This window comes from Mesoplodon mirus, assembly GCF_964341445.2.
Source record: "Mesoplodon mirus genome assembly, chromosome: 14".
Taxonomy (NCBI): domain Eukaryota; kingdom Metazoa; phylum Chordata; class Mammalia; order Artiodactyla; family Ziphiidae; genus Mesoplodon; species Mesoplodon mirus.
The window spans coordinates 63257401-63275907 of NC_138990.1; the positions used below are offsets into that span (position 1 = coordinate 63257401).

Consider the following 18507-nt stretch of genomic DNA (forward strand, 5'->3'; position numbering starts at 1 on the left):
TTGAGAATGCTGTGTGCAGGCCTGTGCTGGGGCTGGGAGGCTCGAGATGAGCGAGATGCATCCCCGAGAACCCATGAGCCAGTGGGGTGTGCAGGGGCCCGGGTATGTTCCCAGGGTTGGGAGAGGATGGGGGGGGCAGCCTTGCCTGCTGAGGTAAGTCGGGGACAGTGGCAGCAGAAGGAAGGGATCCTTGAATTGAGTTTGAGGAGCCAGAAGGCATCCACGCTGACAGATGGGACAAAGATGGGCCTCGGTGAGGAGAGGGAAGGGAGTCCTTCCTGCAGGGAAGGACTTGGGAGCTAGTGGAGGAAGCTGGCCAAGTGGGCAGGGTCTCATGGCAGCCACAGAAAGGAGGGGAGTTGGGAGTGGGGGTCTGGCAGGGGCTGCACCTGGAGGATAGGCCGACCAGAGCTCACTGCTCACCACCCCCTGCCTGAGATTAGTCTGCATGGGTGGGTCCCCGATCCTGGATGTGTCCTGCAGGAAGGCCACCCCTGCAGGCAGCCTTCCATCAGGACCTCTCTCTCCCACCAGAGTTCTAGGTCAGATCCACTCACTGTGTTCGTTGTGGACTGCTGCTGCGTCCCGTTTCCATAGCCCCTCCCTGAGTGCAGAGACTGTGCCTCCCATCCTCTCATTCCCTGACCTCCTGCCCCCGACCCCACCCCCATTGCTGCCTGGTGGGGGCCGCCTCTCCGGGGCCCACCCAGGGCGGCGAGAGCTGGGGCGTTGCTGGAGGTGGAGGAGTGGGGAGGTCCACGGCCAGGCGCAGAGCGAGTTTTGTGCTTCTCGGTGTAATAGTTCCTGCCATGGCTCTCCTTAGAATCTCTTCTCTCTTCCTGTTGCTGCCTGTGTGGGTGGATATCACCAGGAAGGAGGGGGATTTCTCTGGCACTTCTCCTCTCCATTCCTCTTCCTTAACCCTTTGGCACCTGACCGTCAGCTCTTGTTTACCAGGCTGGCACTGGTGCTCAGCCTTTCTGGGGATATCCTGGCATCCCCGGCACCCTCTCCTGGGGCAGGTCCATGCCCGTCGGGGCGGTGGGCAGCCCTTGCCTATTGTGCCTAGAAGGGCAGCCATCAGGACCCCTGGCCACTGGCCTGCCTTACTGAAATGCCCCCCTGGGTGAGTCACATCCTTGGGTCTTATAGGCATTTTGGCTTCCAGAAGCCTCTATGGGAATGTGCTTCAGGCCTGCACGGTAGGACACATCCAGAGCCTACAGTCCAAAGGCTGTTGAGCTTCTCCCTCTGCAGTCATCACCCCTGGGAGCCTCAGCCCCTGACCTGGAGGAGGGGATAGTAGTCCTGCCCGGAAGAAGGTTGTGAGGACCACCTGTGGACGCATTGTTTGAACCTGACCAGTGGGGATCTGGGTTTTAAGAGTCAGCAGGTCCTTTTTATTCTGTCAAAAAGCCAAGTTCTTGGATCTGCAGTCCTTTGTGGGGAAGTAGAGGAGGGCAAGTCCCAACTCATGGAAGGGGATTCAGCCTCTTCTGCAGACGGAGGGGGATGCTGGGAAGAGACCCCTTTGGCAGAGGGGAGAAGAGGCAGGAGAGGAGAGGATGCTGGGAGCAGCCAGTGGGGGCGTCTGGCCAGAACCCAGCTTCGCTTCAGCTCAGGCACAGCCCTCTGTGTGTGTGTCTGTGTGTAGGAGACATGGGGGCCCCAGAGCATCCCCAGCCTGGTCCCCACCCTGCGGGGGATCCCCGTGACTCCTGTTTATCTACTCCCGAGCCTGAGTGCTGTCCCCAGGGTGTGAGTGTACAAGAGAGGGTGGGACTACAGGCCACAGAACAAGAGGGTCCCCAGTTCCTGATGGGGAGATTTCACCCTGATGGGGTGATACAGAGTTCCCCCCTGCAGATCGTACAGAATCGCCCACTCCTAAAGCACGTTTTCCCTCACCCCTCCCCTCCCTGAGCAGCAAACCCTGCCCCGCCCAGGCATCTCTGAGCTACTGGACTCCTGAGTGCCAGATGCCAAGCACAGAGACCCCGGGTTTTGAGGAGGGACAGAGAGGAGGGTTCCATAGTCAGAAGGAGTCAGGGATAGATCTGGGCTGGACGCAGGGGTGATGGGAAGGAGGTGTGAGGTTCCTTATCAGAGGGACTTGGGGGGCCTTCAGAGGAAGAGAAGAGGGCACAGAGGGGCCACAGCCCAAACGCCCGTCCTGTGAGTCAAGCTGCAGAGCCGCCCCCCTGATCTAGTCAGTTCCAGATACTATCTGAAGCTCTTTCTGTGAGTGGACGGTTACAAACACACAAGGAGCTGTCCCCCAGAACAGCTGGCCTGTACCCTCAATAATGCCAGTATCCTGGAGCCAGGCAAGGGCTGCAGGACTCTTCCCATGAAAGGCACGAGAGACATGGCACCAATCCTGGATTGGATCCTGGCACGATGACTCTACCAGAAAGGCCATCAGTGGGACAGGCGGCGAAATCTGGATATGAGCTGGTATTAGGGAATAGAAATAACGGTGTTCCGCTTCTTGAACTTGGCATTCCTGTTGTGGTTATAGAAAGAATGTCCTCTTTTCTTTAGGGGTGAAGTGCCAAGTTGCCTTAACTGACTACTCCCACCACTACTGCTATTATTAGAGTGCCAACGCTGGGTGGTCAGTGTTAACCGTTGGGTTACTGCTGTGGTACCGTTCTTGTGGCTTTTCTGTAGGTTTGACTGCAGAATAAAACACTGAAGGTCAGCAGCGTGGGCCCTCAGGACTGCTGTCTTACCCCAGCCTGGGCTGTGGGTGGAGGGTTTGCTCTCTGTCTTGGGGGTGGGGAAAGGCTCTGGCTGGTTCTAGGAGTGTGGCCTGGGTCAGCGGCGAAAGGGTGACGGTCACTGGGCCTCAGAGGCTGGGGCCCTGTGGGGGGGACAGGCACCTGCTCATTTTCTGTCCTTGCTCCTTCCTAAACCGTGTCTCCCCACAGGCTACTCGGGATGTGGTGCTGAGCCGGGCACCGGAGCAGGAGGAGGACCGGGCAGTGAGCCTGCGGAATGCTGCGGCCATCTACGACCTCCTGAGCATCACGCTGGGCAGGAGGGGCCAGTACGTCATGCTCTCCGAGGTACAGCCTCCTCCACTGCCCCTCCCCTGCCTCCACCAAGGGGTACAGCTCTGTTCTTGGGAGACCCAGCTGGGGACTGTCTTATTTCCAGTGCCGAGAGGGCTACCCTTCTCCTGGCAGGGTGGTTTTTGTTTGTTTGTTTTACAGATTTTTTTTTTTTTTTTTTTTTGTGGTACGCGGGCCTCTCACTGTTGTGGCCTCTCCTGTTGCGGAGCACAGGCTCCGGACGCGCAGGCTCAGCGGCCATGGCTCACGGGCCCAGCCGCTCCACGGCACGTGGGATCTTCCCGGACCAGGGCACGAACCCGTGTCCCCTTCATCGGCAGGCGGACTCTCAACCACTGCGCCACCAGGGAAGCCCTGTTTTACAGATATTTTCATGTGTTTTTTGTGAAAGAACGCATGGTGTTGTATAGAGAAGCACAAGAGAAAAATTATCCACCCCTCAGTTTCCCCCAGAGGTGATGCTGGTGTTTTGTGACTACCTGTCCTGGCAGGGTTCTGAGCTGGGTGTGGTCGGGAGCCTGGATCCCCCTCCCACCCTGGCTAGACAGAGCACGCCCACTGTACTGGGTAAACAGTGCTGGGGCAGTGCTCCATGGGCTGGGCCCAGAGGGTGGTCCCTCTCCAGGATGTGGGGACCAGGAGCACAGAGCTGCCGCTCTCTCCCGCCCCCTCCCCACAGTGCGAATGGCTTGCGCACATTTTTGAGCTTTCAGATCCAGGCTGGGATCAAGGGTGGCTTGGGGGCCCTTGGCTCCTTGTACAGGTGGCCCTCTAGGTGGCAGATTCTCTTTGCACGTGTTTGGGAGGGCTCCCGAGGAGCCCTCCCGAGGAGGGGCGGTCACGCCTGCTGAGCCCTTGCTCACACCAAGGCACTGTGCGAGGTGCTTCCAGAAAATACCTTCTTTAACGTGGGGGGATAAGTGGTCTCTCAAGTTCACCAGTGAGGAAGGCGAGGCCCAGAGAGGTGGGTTTCTGCCCAGGATGGTGCAGGGGGTGCAGTTGAGCCAGCACGGGGGGACCCAGGCCACCAAGCTCTGAAAGTACCTGCTGTGTGGTCCTGTACCCCTCACCTCTGTCCCCCACCCGCCTGACCATGGCCACACAGTGAATCCTGGCCTCGAATGCTGGCTTCTGCCTCCATCACCTGGAACCACTTCTGATGGTGACTGTCAGATCTCACAGGCAGCCCCTGACTTGGAGTGACCCAGGATCAGAGTGGCCAGGGAACAGAGGGTTTTTCTCGGTGGTCGTAGAGAAGAGCAGAAGGAAGCCTGTACATTTGGGCAGCGTTTTATGCACAGGCTTTAGAGTCAGTATGTCTGACACTGGCCCTATGACTGTGGCAAGTCGTTTACTAAGCTTCAGCTTCTTCATCTGTGAAGTGGGGGGTAATTAGAGAACCCGCTTCACTGGGTTGTTGGGAAGAGTAAATGAGTTAATACACGTAGAAAGCTGAGTATGGTGCCAGGCACCATAGTAAGAAGAATTGTCAGCTGTTATTATTTTTATTTGATGTTTACATTTTGAAAGCACTTTAACCAATCTCATTTGCTTTTCACCATCGCCCTTGTGAGGTGTTCACATGATATGGAGGTGGGAACCGAGGGCCAGAGAGGGTGAGAGACTTGCACAAGGTCACACAGCATGCAAGTGGCAGAGACAGGTTACCCCTGGAGTTTTCCGACAGGAACCAAGTATGAGCTCTGGCGACCTCCTGCGGGAAGTGACTTGGGCAGAGATTCCCCTGGAAGGGCATGCGGTGGGCTGGTGTGGGGAGGACCCCTGGAGGGGAAGTACTGACCGTCTCCCTCTCCCCAGTGCCTGGAGCGAGCCATGAGGTTTGCATTTGGAGAATTTCACCTTTGGTACCAAGTGGCCCTCTCCATGGTGGCTTGTGGGAAGGTAAGACCCAGGGTGTGCTGGGGGTTGTACACTCACCCTTGGCGGGGAGGGTGGTCTGCTCTCCTCTAGTCCTTCCCAGAGGTGGGTGGAGGGCGGGGAAGTGATTCAGAAATATTGTCCAGCAGCTGATTTTAATCTCCAGGGAACAAGGGGCATGAAGGGTCACACACAGACCCCTGTGTGCATCTGGTGCCTACCTGTGAGTTACGACTGTGCCAGGTAGGCAGGTGTGTCTGTGGATGCTTTTCTCTGAGGATATGTGCACACCTGGGGCATCGTAGCATTTCCGCCTGTGAGTTGGTGTGACTGCCTGAGGCAGGCATGGACGTGGGTTCCAGGCGAGGGGAACATTGTTCCGTTTGGGCTGCAGCTCTCTTCCTGCCCAGGAGGGAGCGTGGCATCAGGAAAGGACATCCGGAACTCACCTAGGAGCGAGCAGGGCACCCCCCCCCTCCCTGCCCAGGGAGTGTGGAGGGAGCGCTTCGAGGAGAGGAGGGCGTGGCCGGGGGTGGTCAGGAGGAACCCTGCTCGGCTCAGGGCTGACCTTATTCCAGTTTCCAGAGCTGCGTTTGCTCTCCACCCGCCAAGCCCTGCCCCAGCACCCACTGGTTTTCCTTCCCATGAGAATCACACTTACATAAGCCGCTATTCTCAGCAGTGACATGAAAGGAAAACCTTTCCGGAGCTGGGCGCCGAGGGTGTTGGGGCTGAGGATGCTACGAAGGCAGGAAGTAAGGAGGCATGAGCTCGCAGATGGTTCCAAGAGCTGTAACACCCGGAGCCCATTTGTGGGGCTGAGGGGATTCCTCCCTGCCCCCCCACCGCCCCGCCCCATCTGCGCCACCTGCCGTTTCTAGCCCCGCAGCCATCTCCGAGGAGGGCCCTCCCGGCCTTGCCAGCAGCTCCTCCATGAGTGGAGGGTGGCCAGGTCCTGGCAGGAAAGGGCAAGAAAGGCAGGTGCTGCAGCCTGACAGGTGGGAAGGGCCCGGAGAGGTGACGCCGAGAATCGAGTGGGAGCCTCCTCTGCACCCCCCTTTCCTTGCCCGGCATTTGTCTTCCCAGACCTCTTCCCCTTCCCCCATCACACTGGCCACCTCCCCGAGCCTCCTGAAGTCATGACATGACGTACCCTGGCTCTGCACTCCGCAGGGCCTTGTCGAGGCTCAGAGTTCAGAACACAGATCAGGCGAGGCCCTCGGGGTGGCGAGGTGCTGGAGCTCGTATGGAGCCTGGGCAGACAGCTTGCAGTGGGATGCGACAGCTTCTTCCCACCTCCAGGGAACAGAGAAAGAGCCTCTAGTCTTGTAATAGTGAGTATGGTCCAAGAGGCCCAGGGCCAGGTTCTCACCCTTCTGTGAGTCATGGACCCCTTTGAGATGCTGAGGGAAGTGGTGACCCCTCCTCAGAAGAGTGCACTGTGCTCAGAAGTTATCTTTAATTTCTGGGGGTGCTCCTGGAAGCCCCCCCAGTCTCAGGAAAAGGTGTCACATTACAGGGTCTTCAACCTCCTTACTGAGAAGAGCCAGGCTCAGAGAGGTCCAGATGCAGCCTGGCATACCCCAAGATCCGGGGAGCTGGTGTCCTGGCCCGGCTCCTTCCCAGACCATCAAGGTGGATACGAGAATGGCCTTACAGGCAGGAAGTTGGGGTGATCAGTGAGTTCCTCATGCGTGAGGCCCCACAGGCTGGGTTACACCCACCCCTGCATTCAGTGCAGCAGGAGATCGTTCTGGAAGCGCACTCTCCACCCCCGCCCCTCAGGAACCCTGCACACCGGATCAGTCTGCCGGGTTGGCTCAGGCAGCCATCGGAAGCGTGGCCAGACCTCGCCTTTGCCAAGAGCCTAAGGTGGGAATCAAGGTTCTGTACCTGCGATTGTGCGCAGAAGGTGAGGCTGAGCAGATATCAATATATCTGGCACCTCCACCTGCAGGAAGAGAGGAGGAGTTCCATGGCATGATTTAGGTCACTCCTCTTGGTCTCCTCGGCAGTCACAGCGGCTGCGTTGCTAGGTAACCAGAATGACAAAAAAAGAAAAAAAGAGCCGGCAGCTCCGACTGTGGAGTCCTCAGATGGCTCCTTAAATAGCAGTGTTTTGTGGTCTGGGTGGGGTGGGACGTGGAGGGTCAGGGTTAGAGCAGCCCGTGTTTCAGGGATGCAGAGGTCAGCAGCCAGGGAGGGGGCAGGCCTGCCGGAGTGTGTGGGCAGAGGGGGCCGCGCCGAGGGAGCTGGGAGCGACCTGCACAGGAGGGGGTCTCCGGAGAGGGGGATGGCCTGGCAGCTCTTGCTGAGCCCCTCACCGGCCTCCCTCGCCCCAGCCCAGGCCGGGTACCTCCCTCCCCCGCAGCCTCCCAGCTGGTCATGTGCTGACACCCTCTTCGTCTCATACCCTCTTCTTTCATGAGAGAGCAGTGTGGTGGGGACTTTGTCCTCTCTCCCCGGCCTTTCTGTGGGCACCTGACAGGCAAGAGCCATGGCCTCTTCCCCCCTCCATGCAGTGACCCCGCATCCCCCAGCCCCATGCTTGGGGCTGAGAAAAGCTCTCCTTTCTCAGGGGGAAAGGAAAGGGAGCTAGAGAAAGGCAGGGGTCCAGAGTGGACACAGGCCAGTGGGGCCCCAGGTCTCCATCAGCCAGTCCACACTGTGCTGTGGACAGGAGAGTCCTCTAGATCCCGCATTTCCCCAGCGGGGGTCTGGAGTGGCTGGGGAGGATGAGAGCTAACTAACGGTGGGGAGCTTGGCCCACTGAAGGGCCCAGCTTGTGGCAATTGTAGTTACACGCACTCGCCGTGTGTGTGTGTGTGTGTGCGTGCGTGCGTGCGTGCGTGCGTGCGTGTGTGTGTGTGTGTAGAGCAGGGAGAGAGAGGCCTCCTCTCCGGCCAAGGTAGTCACCACAGAGGCAGCATAGGGCAGTGGTTACAAGCTTAGAGCCAGACTGCTCAAACCCCAGCTCAGCCACTTAGGGGCAGTGTGGCTTCAAACACAGTATTTAACTTCTCTGCATTTCAGTTTCCTCATCTGTAAATAGGGACACAGCAACCTACCTCATAGGAGAGCTGTGAAAAGCAAATGACTTCATATTTATAAAGCAGTTAGAACAGGGGTCAGCACGCTTTCTGTAAAGCGTCAGAGAGTAAACATTTTTGACTTTGCGGGCCAAACAGTCTCCGTGGGAACTACTCCACTCTGCCTTTGCATCACGAAAGCAGCCATAGGCAATATCCACATGAATGAACGTGGCCAAGTTCCAATAAAACTTTATTTACAAAAGCAGGCGGAGGGCCAGATTTGGCCTGTGGGCCGGGTTTTGCAGACCTTCCGCACTTGGCCATCCTCAGCACGTCTAGTGTGGCCCCGTCTCCATGGCTTCTCTCCTGCTGCTTATCTGCCGGCCTTTATGCTCCCCACACTCCCCACCACCGGTCCTGCCTCCAGTCCCCATGTGGGCTTATCCTCATCTTGCCACCTATAAACTGAGGGTGTTGAACTCAGGGGTCTGAGAGAATTCCTTCTACCTCTAAAATTTCTGTGGTTCACATTTGAATTCCTTTTGAAGAGCTTCCCTCTGTTGTCACCTTAGCTCTTATCACATCACTTCTGGGCAAGGGTCACAGCCTTCATTCTCCAGATAAGGAAACTGAGACCCAGGGGGGACTTGCCTGCCACCACCGCCTGGGCTTCTCCCACTGGGCCTCTTCCTGACTTGGGAGGAACGGGGCGCAGAGCCGGGGCTGGCTGTTTGGGAGCTGCCCCCACTGTGGGCATGAGGCACCCAGTCTGCCACAGCCCAGGGCTGCAAGTGACTGTGTTGCCCACCCTTTCTCCTGCAGTCATCCTATGCCGTGTCGCTGCTGCGGGAGTGCGTGAAGCTGCGACCCTCGGACCCCACGGTGCCCCTGATGGCCGCCAAGCTCTGCATAGGGTCCCTACACTGGGTGAGTGAGCTACGGGGTCAGGGCCCAGGTCCTGGCGGCTTCCTGTGGGAGGATGGTGGCAGGTGGGCGCCAGGTGATCGTGTGCGCACCTCGCTGTGTGTGTAAGGGGTGGGGGAGCATGGGGGGCTTCGAGGCGGGCAGGCCTGGAGGAGAGAGGGGGGTGGAGAACGGCTTCTGAGAAAACTCCAGCCTCCATCCCCAACTCAGGATGGTGTCAGGTTTGTGGTTCAGCCTTGAATGTCTCCAGGGAGCCAAATGTGGAGTCAAAAGTTGGGGTGCCCCCCGCCTGCCCAGCAGCAGGGGCAGCGGGCAGGACCTTGGAGTTACCTGGGCCAACGCACCATTTGGAGTCAGAACCAGCTCTGGGCCAATGGGAAGGTGGCCTCTCTGTCAGCCCCCTCCTTCCTCTGGGCTCCAGCCCCCTGGTCCCTGCTTTGTGCTCAGCTGCCTGCTTACCACTCTGCTGAGGCGGCTGAACTAAAGATGAGCTCGATGTGTGCCCTCTGCCCAGCAGCACTTTACCTCGAGGAGGTCAGCAGGGGGAGTGAGCAAAGAGCCCTGGGCCCGGAACCCAGAGCCCAGGCCTCGCCTTGGTGCTCCCCTCCACCAGGCTCCCTGGGCTGCTGCTCCCAGCCTGGGGGATCTAGCGGCGGGGCCTCTCCACGGGTGTCTCCTCCCGCTGGGAGCTCCCTTGCCTACATTCCTGGCTTCCTCAGGTCCACATCAGCCTCCTGATGTCAGGGGAGGTCCTATTTCCACCCTCTTGAGTGACATAGAACAGTGCAGCATCTCTCCCATGTGTTGGCTGTCAGCCCCACCCACATCTCCTCTCTTCAGGCTAAATAAGCCCAGTTCCTTCATTGGCCCAGCGTCTCCCAAAGGGGGAGCTTCTCCCATACGTGGTCCTCCCCTTCCTGATGTCGTGACACCCCAGCCTACCCTCGCTGTCGGGTGCCCAGCTTGTTCCAAGGCAAAGGGGCCAGGCTCCAGGTGCCTGCAGCAGGCACTTCAGAATTAGCAGCCCCTCCAACTCCTCCAGTCCTGGGAAGGGAGACTCCACCAGTTGTCCTGAGGACCCTCTCCGAGGGGTCCCTGCCTCACCGCCCAGCGGGCCTCATCACCCCTCTGCTGCAGGGACTGACTCCCTCGCACGATTGGTGGAGGGGGGAGGAAGCAGCACCTTTCCCTCTGTTCCCTGGTCCTCAGGTCCCCATGTATGATATGCACACATGGCCCTGCCTTGGCCCCAAACGACTGTGGATGATGGGGGAGGGAAAAACATGGCTTTTGGCCCCAGGCTTTATGATGTTTTTCTATAAGACTGATCTATAATAGGCTCTAAGCATTTGGAAGGGGCATCATGATGAGGTGGGTAAGAGTTTCACTGTTCCTCATGTGGCGTAAATGACATAAAGTATGGAGAGGGCTGAACAGGTCAGGGAGGCTTCCAGGAGGAGGAGGCCGTGGACTGGGCTCCGAGGTGGGCCAGTGGCGGGCCCTTCCATCACAGCTTGCTTTCCTCAGCCGCATGATTAGTGGGGAAACTCGTCCCCCAAGTGTTTTTAGGGAGACTGTTAGCGTCTTACACCCTAGAGGGTAGGGTGCCGTTGAGATGTGGGTGCCAGCAGAGTGGGGACCCAGTCTGAGCACATTGCAGCAGTGGGTGGTGGCGTGAGCCGGAGGCAGCAGAGGGTGGGCTCGCCGACCGGTGGCTCACACCCCTGTGTGTTCCCAGGGCTCCTGAGAGGGGCCTCAAGTGCATCCCTGGGATGAAGCCCAAGGGATGGGGCGGGGAGGGCATCTGTGCTCCCAAGGGCTGCCAGCTCTTGAGTTGGCTGTGGGTCCACCCAGCCAATGGCCGCCCTTGCTGGGAAACCCTAAATGTAGGTCTTCCCGCAGCGGAGGAGCTGTTTCCCTCAGCAGCATAATTACAGTGATTATGTGCATTCAGATTACATGGTAATAAAATTAGGATCCAATCAGTCCAAATGGAAAACAGATGAGTTAGGAGCAAAGTAATCAATGACAACATAAATAGAAATGCCCAAAAGGAAACTTAAACATGCAGACTCAACCTCAGAATTGGGGAGGAGGGTGAGTTGTTTAACCTCAGTGGAGAAGTTTATTTGGGTTTGGGGGCTGGTTTGAGCCAGGGTTTAACTCGGATGCAGGCTAGAGCGTGGTCCTGCTGGAGGGCTGAGGGTGGGCTCCAGGCAGCCTTCCCTGCCCTAAACAAAACCTTCTGTGCCTCCCTACCTGCCTTGGACACTTAGCACAAGGCATTGCATTTTTTGTTGCATGTGTGTTTCTTGAAGGCAGGAACTCACTCTCTTCTTTCTTGAAACCCTAGACCAGAGGTAATGCCTAGTGCCTACTGGATGGATCCTACTTGCCCATGAGCACAATCACTTGTCGAGGAATTCTGTCTTGTTTGGTACTTGCCTTTCTATCTAAACGGGGAGCTTCTTCACTTACTGTTTCTCACACCCTCAGCCCTTCTCTCCCACAAAGAACCCTGCACATAGTAGGTGTTCAGAAATACAGAATAACACCTGCTTCAGCAGTCCACGAGAGACAGGTGTGGGAAGTCTACATCTGGCTTCCGGTTCTCCCTGGCTCCCGGTTCTCCCTGGCTCCCGGTTCTCCCTGGCTCCCGGGGTTGGCGCTGGGCTGAGAGCAGGCTGTAGGTGGCCCAGGGCAGCCTATTCTCCTAGGAGGCCAGGAGAGGGGCAGCCCAGCACTCTCTGTCCTCAGGGCCGAGAGCAGGAAGAATGGGTCTGACAGGCGGGCAGAGGGGTGCTGGTGCTTATAACGGGGCACAGATACTGCAAGGCGACTGATGCCACCTCCGCCTCCTGCCTTCACAGCTGTCCTGGCTCACCTCAGCCCCCAGCAGGCCCAGCCATTGCCCAGCCAAGCCCCATGAGCAGGGGCCTGAGATCTGGGGATAAACAGTTTGGCCCGGGTTGCAGGAAGGGAGGCTGAAACTGGGACACTGGAAAAATGAGTTGTGCTGGGTGAAAGAGGACCAGGTGGCCGTGTGCCCAGAGGTGGAGCACCTGCTATCCCCGCATCCTCTCCTTATGCCCAGAGCCAGTGTAGGATGCTCCAGACTGGGTCTGGGTCTGAGATCAAGGTTGCCCCTGGGTGAGGGTGGGTGAGGAGGGGCCTGGGCAGAGGTGCCTGCATGGGCCCATGCTGGCTGCCCTGGGGTTGAGAGCACTGGCCCCGCTGCTTAGCCTGAGGCTTGCCTCGGTGGGGGAGGGCGTCCCAGGCTCTGACCCAGTGACAGCAGTGGGGCAGGCCCCTGCCTCAGCATGACCAGCATCTTGCCGGGGTCCCCAGCCAGTTATCTGGGGCAGGAGAACAGGGAGCTGTAAATATTTTTTCACATCCTTCCAAACACAACTAGTTCAAATTCATTTAATTAAAAAAGTTAAAACTTTTCTAGGAGGATAGGAGATGGGGGTGTGCCTGTGTGTCACACACAGGAGGAGAGGAGGTTGTGGAATGGAAAAGCAGGCCATGCTCATCTTTGGAAAGGTCTGTGGTGCTGTCCCTCGGCCTCTTCCCCTAAGGGGGTGGGATGGGATAGTGGAAAGAGCGCAGGCTTTGGAGGCTGAGAGGATAGGGTTCAGATTCCTAGCTGTGTGACTTTGGGTAAGTAACTTACCCTCTCTGTGCCGCATCAGTAACCTGGAAACAGTCACATCCACCGTTACAGGGTGGCTCTGACTACCAGAGCTGAGCAGTGTCCCTGCTTATTTAGCATGTGGGAGGTACCTGGTAAATGGCAGCCATCCCTGTGACAGCCCCTTCAAAATAGCAGACTCTCAGGAAGGATGCGCCTTTGTGTTTTGCCTTCATTTTTGAGATTCAGGGATGGGGAGGGCCAGGAAGATGGATTAAGTGTTCAGGAGGCCAGAAAGAATGCCAGCTCTCCTGCCACGAGCTTGTGGAAATTAGGAAGAGTACCTGTTCCTTCCAGGAAGAAAAAAGTGCATTTTCAGTAGAGCAGATAACAACAGGTCCTGGATCCTATGGGAAGCAACTAAATAGAAACCGGAGGTGCTGTTTAAGCAGAGCTCTGGGGGCTCAGAAATGACCTTTCTCTGGTTCCCGGGGAGGGAAGAAGAGGTGAAGATTCCAGGGGTACAAGGTCTTTGGCCCACTGCGAGATGAACCAGGCAGCCTGAGCCGGAGCAGAGTGTACAAGCCAGGAGCCTCTCTGTGTGGGGACCAGATGAGGAGAACTGGAGAGATGCAGGAACTTGGAAAGGCGTGGGAACGCTTTCCGTACTTACAGAGAGCAAAAGCAAAGGGTCAAAACGTTACATCCTTCGATGCATCCTTTTCCCAAAAGGAAAATGAAGACCCACAGAGGGCAGCCGTGAATCAGGCAGCTCAGAAAGATCCAAATGTAGACTCAGAAGACCTGGGTTGGAAATTTAGTTCTCTCACTTATCAGCCAGTGACCTTGGATAGGTCCCCTAAGCACCCTGTGCCTCAGAACCTAAGCTGTAAGACACCCATTCCATCAAGTGGCTGCCGTGCTATGACACGCCAGGTGGGCACCCAACTGCTCTAGAACTGCAAGGGAGGCAGAGAGAGAGGATCTCCACTTGGGTTTTGTGACAGTTACATGGCCTCCACAGGAAAGGAGGTATTAAAAAGCAGTGTAGGAGAATGGTTGAAAGCTTTGGAAACCCCTCACCCTAGAAGTATTTTGATGAGCAAGGAGGTCCCAGTGCTGTAACCCGAGCAAATCTTGCAGAAGCAGCGGCACAACTCCAGAGCCATTAGCTGTTAACTTTGGAGGCCACAGGAGGAAGTATGTGGAGATTGGAAAGGGCAGGTGAGGTACTAGACGGCTGGGTGGTTGTAGATGGGCAGGCGCTGGGTGGATCAATCAGCAATTTACTTTTCACATTGTAGGTTGAGACCCATTAGTGGATTGTGAAATAGAACTTTTTCAAAAAAAGAAATAGACAATCAGAGAATAGCATAGAAAATATCCGAGTGTATTACCCACAGTAGAGGTGAGTATTGTGACCGGGTAGGGGGGTGGTTACACGTATGTGTGTCCCAGACCACGGGACAGAGAGGTTGACCGACCTGGCGCGGCTGACTGCACAGGGAGACTCCGCTGTCCTTGTGTAGAGTTGTTCTTTATCTGAGACGAAGGGTCAGGCCAGAGACAAAAGGCAGACAGTGGTGCCCCCTCTCTGGATTTCAGGAGGGTCTTTGATGCCACTTCCTAATTTGTCAGTGAGCTCATGTAGCTTTAGGCAACAGGGACTCTATTCAGATGGCACTTGCCACATGTATTAGGCTGAGACTTAAAAAAATTCTGGAAGATTAACTATAGATCTAAAATCACAACCAATAATAATAATAGTAGTTTATGTTTATTCAAGCACTGTTCTGAGCATTCATTATGTCTTTATTTCATTCGGTCCTCCCCACAACCCTGTGAGACACACACCCGTTATCCTCATTTTACAGAAGAGGGAACCGAGGCACAGCAAAGTGAAGTGACTTGCCCAAGGTCACACAGTAAATAGCCATGCCAGGATTTGAGCCCAGGAAGCCTGGCCCCAGAGCTTGTGTTCTAAGCTGCTAGGCCGTCCTGCTCTCTGCATGGAAAATTTACCCATGGGCCATGGTGCTGACTCTGGATTTAGGTGGGATTATCATACTTCAGAACAAAGGTGGCAAAGCCATATTTTCAAGGGCTTTAGGATTCCCACTCCTGTCTTAGATGAACAGGAATTGTGCATTATGTACATATTTTTTAATATATATTTTATATTTAAAATACATATTGGGGTTTTTTATTGATTTTTGATGTGATTTTTTCCCTTTTGCTAGCTAGTTAGAGCACCCACGTATAAATATATTAATACTGTATGTTATCATATTGTATATTATCATACTTAATAGAATTGATAATACTTCTTTTTGTTCATAATCACATGACTCCACATGCAAAAAACTGTTTTGTGGTAGGTAAGAGAAATCAAAATGGTGTCGGCCATGTAACAAAATGGTACATTGAAGCCTTGTGGGTTTGATTTGAGACAGATGCTGACCCCACACTTAAAGACCATTTTAAACTATGTGGGCAAGGCTGGCAAGTACTGGCCAAGGACAGCTACTAACCTGGGGTCAGAGGGGACCACAAGTTGGACAAGCTAAGGATGTACGTTGTCACTTTTTAAAGCTAAAGGATGGTGAGCTTTATTAATCCAGAATATGATATATATAAATTGGAGAGTAACTTTTCCCTGTTTGCCAATCATGGCTGAGCTTTGTTCCTGGCACCCTCTCTACATGGGTTGCAGGAGATAGAAGCTGGCATTTGCTGAGGAGAAGGCCATGGCCGTGAGAAGAGTGTATACACATGGAGTGCAGGGGGTTTCTGAATTCTATTTATAATTCGTACTCGGTGGTTTATAAAAAAGCTCGCTCCTGTTTGAATGGGGCATAATGATGCCTAAAGACAGCGTGGGAGACCAGCTGCACCAGCAGTAGGGATATTAACAAGGAGACTTACCCCTCCCCTGGTGCCTCCTGCCCGCCCTCTGCACAAGGCCTCCTTGGACAACCCCCGCCAGGAGGTTGCCTGCTCCTGGGGAGCTCCCGTGGCCCCAGGCCAGCACCATACAGTGGAGCCTTAATTAAGAGCCACCTTGTCCTGTGGGATCTCTCCCTCCTTAGGGATTCTGTGCGTGCTCATCCGGGCATCCTGCCCCCGTGTCATTGGGCCTCCCCAGCCAGGCCCAGCCTAGAGCCTGGTGCTGCAGAAGCCTCAGTGGAGGTTTGTAGGGAGGAGTAGTTACATTGTGGGAGGGGGTCCAGCTCTCCATTTTGCAGATAAGGCCCTTTGGGACGTAGAACTGAAGTGACTTGCTCAAGGCCCCATGTCTGTTGGGCCGAGCCTGTGTCGCAGGGCTTGTCCTGTGCTTTTCGCTCAGCCTGGCTCTGACTTCAGGGCCCCGCAGCTCTCCTGAGCCCTGCTGGGCCACGTGCTCCAGGGGACAGATCTCCGCATCTACAGACTTGGGTCCGCCCGGCCAGCGGGCACTGGGCAGCGGGCAGCTGTGGGGTTTACTGAGCTGCTGCCTGCCCCTCAGGCCTGATGGTGTTACAGGCGCAGCTCCCCAGACTCCCATGTCCTTTCGGTGACCAGCCCACCAACCTGGAGGTGGCCCACTACCCAGGCTGGCAGCTTGAGCTCTACCACAAGGGGGCTAGAGAGCTGCCGTTGTCGGCATTTGTCAGGGGTGGCGGCCAGGCCGCTGGGGTTCAGCCCCCCTTCCACCGTCTCTCTCTGGGCTGTCACCTCACCTGCACTGCCTCTCCTGTAGTTTGAGGGTTTTATCCCCTCTGTTCAGCGGGTTCTCTGCTGCATCAGCCTTTTTCCTGCACATAGCTCACCGTGGCTGTGCCCAAATGGTGACCTCAGCCCAACTCGCCTCCCCACGGCGAATGGCCTCTATCTCAGGGTCCCCTCGTACTCCAAGGACGGAGAGTCCACCAGTGCCCCCAGCTGTGGCCAGTGGTCAGGCCACAAGATGCACAGAGCTGTCCCTCTCCTGCTGGGTGGGGTGGGCCTGAGCAGGGACGGGAGCAGAGTGCGGGCTCACTGGCTGGGGTGCCAGAACCCAGCTTCACTTTGTGGGCCCCTCCGGATGGGGGAGGGGAGATGTTCCACACAAGGGGGCCCTGACACCTGGGCAGCAGTGGGGCTGTGGGTATGAATCATTCAGCCCCTTGGTGAGGGCGGTACCAGTTGTTCTTGGTGACACTGCCACAGCAGGCACATGGGCAGATGACATTCCTGGGTGGGTAGGAGGGAAGGGACCTCTGGGAGGCCTGTGGGCCCTGAATGGGCACAGCTGAGGCCCCCAGCTGTTCGCTGCCTCCCAACAGGCCTGCCTGCCGTGGGTGCCCCAGAGGGCTGCCTGCGTGCCCCTCTCTCCGTGTCACATGTTGTGTGTGATGTGTGCACACGTGACCTGAGCCAGTTGGTCCCCTTCCAACTAGAACAGTCCCTCCTGCTTTCAGGACAAAAACAACCTCAGGCCTTTTTCCCCTGAAAAGTTAGAGCTCCCGGTGTCAGGGAGCAAGCCCTCAGCCGGAGCCAGCGTGGTGTCCTGCCCGCTCTGCAGGGTTGGCGGTGTCCCGGAGGCCCAGTCCCCGAGCCCTGCCTGCCCGCGGCTCCCAGCTTCCCTCTCTCTGCCGAGCAGGGCAGGGACAGGCATGGGCAGCGTGAGGGAAGGAGCTGGCACGGACTGGCCTGCCCAGTGAGCAGAGAGCTGTCAGCAGAGCAGCTGTCGGGGAGCTGGGATCCTTGGAGCAAGGGAAGCTTTCCCTGTGAGAGGGGGCGTCCCGTGATCTTGAGCACAAGGCCTCGGGGTGGGGGAAAAGGTCCAGGCTGGTGCTGGTGGAAGAAACAGCTCTCCTTCCATTCAGTGACTGTGTGGCCTCGGGAAGGCGCCTGGCCTTTGTGGTCGGGCGCGAGGAATTGCAGTTCTGAGGGTCCCGGGCTGGCGACTATGAATGGTGGCCTTCCACGGTGACCTGCGCCTCTCCTCTTTGCAGCTGCAGGAGGCACAGCGCTTCGCCATGATGGTGATCCAGCTCGGAGAGGAAGCCGGGGAGTTCCTCTCCAAGGGCTACCTGGCACTGGGTCTCACCTACAGCCTGCAGGCCACCGACGGTGAGTGCTGAGGCCTAGGAGCCTCTGCTCGGGGTGACTCAGGCCTCCTAATGGCCCCCTGGCACAGCCCACGCTGACCTCTGCCCCTGGAACTCCTGTGGCTGTGCCGTCTGTGATGCGCCTCCAGCCCTTGACCACACAGTGTCTTCTTTCTGGTTCACCTTTACCGTCAGCACCACTGTCATCTTCTGGGGTCTTTTAAATCCCCCCCAGTGCATGGCATAGAGCTGGGTACACAGCAGGCGTTTAGTGAATACTTGTGCTTGGCGCGTGGGTTTGCCGCCTGGAGTCTGGCGTTCTGTCCCCAACCCCGCCAGCTCAGCTGTGTGTTCCCCCAGGGATCGGCAGCCACCTACTTCTGTATCCTTGCAGCTTGAGGGAAAGGGAGTGATAGGCCCCCACCCAGACCAAACCCGGAATAGTAATCAGCTCCAACCCACACCGCCTGAATGCCAGCCCCTGGGAGCAGGCTTCAGAGGCCCCACACAACGAGAGGTAAGAACAGCTGGCACTTGCACGATGAGGGGAGGAAGAGGGGTGAGATCCTGGTGCCGTGCCAGTGCCTTGTTCTTGAGTGACAGTAATCACTGTCTCTTCAAGGCATCGGTGAGGCTCTGATAAGGAACCCTGGGCTCCCTACACACTCGTCAAGCGAGGGAGTCATCAGTCCCTCGGTCAGAGTCCAGAGACCCTCCATGTGCCTTTAAGCCTCTAGAAGCGGGACTGCTTTATAAGCTGGGCACCCCTGACATCCATCCATGCCAGCAGCATCTTGACCTGGTCTGGTTGGAGCCTGACAACAGTCATTTTAAAGCTTCCCAGGGGTTCAGTGTGCTGCTAAGGCTTTGAATGCCTGTGCTACCCCATT

At 56.7% G+C, this 18507-nt stretch overlaps 1 protein-coding gene across 1 annotated transcript in view; it reads left to right on the plus strand.

Moving 5' to 3' along the window:
* Positions 1-18507, plus strand: part of TTC7A (tetratricopeptide repeat domain 7A) — a 123242-nt gene that overhangs the window by 62651 nt on the left and 42084 nt on the right. Inside the window, exons 9-12 of the mRNA XM_082641995.1 lie at positions 2934-3071; positions 4896-4979; positions 8810-8914; positions 17522-17639. Coding sequence (XP_082498121.1) covers positions 2934-3071; positions 4896-4979; positions 8810-8914; positions 17522-17639 — 445 coding nt within the window. The remainder of the gene's footprint in view (positions 1-2933; positions 3072-4895; positions 4980-8809; positions 8915-17521; positions 17640-18507) is intronic.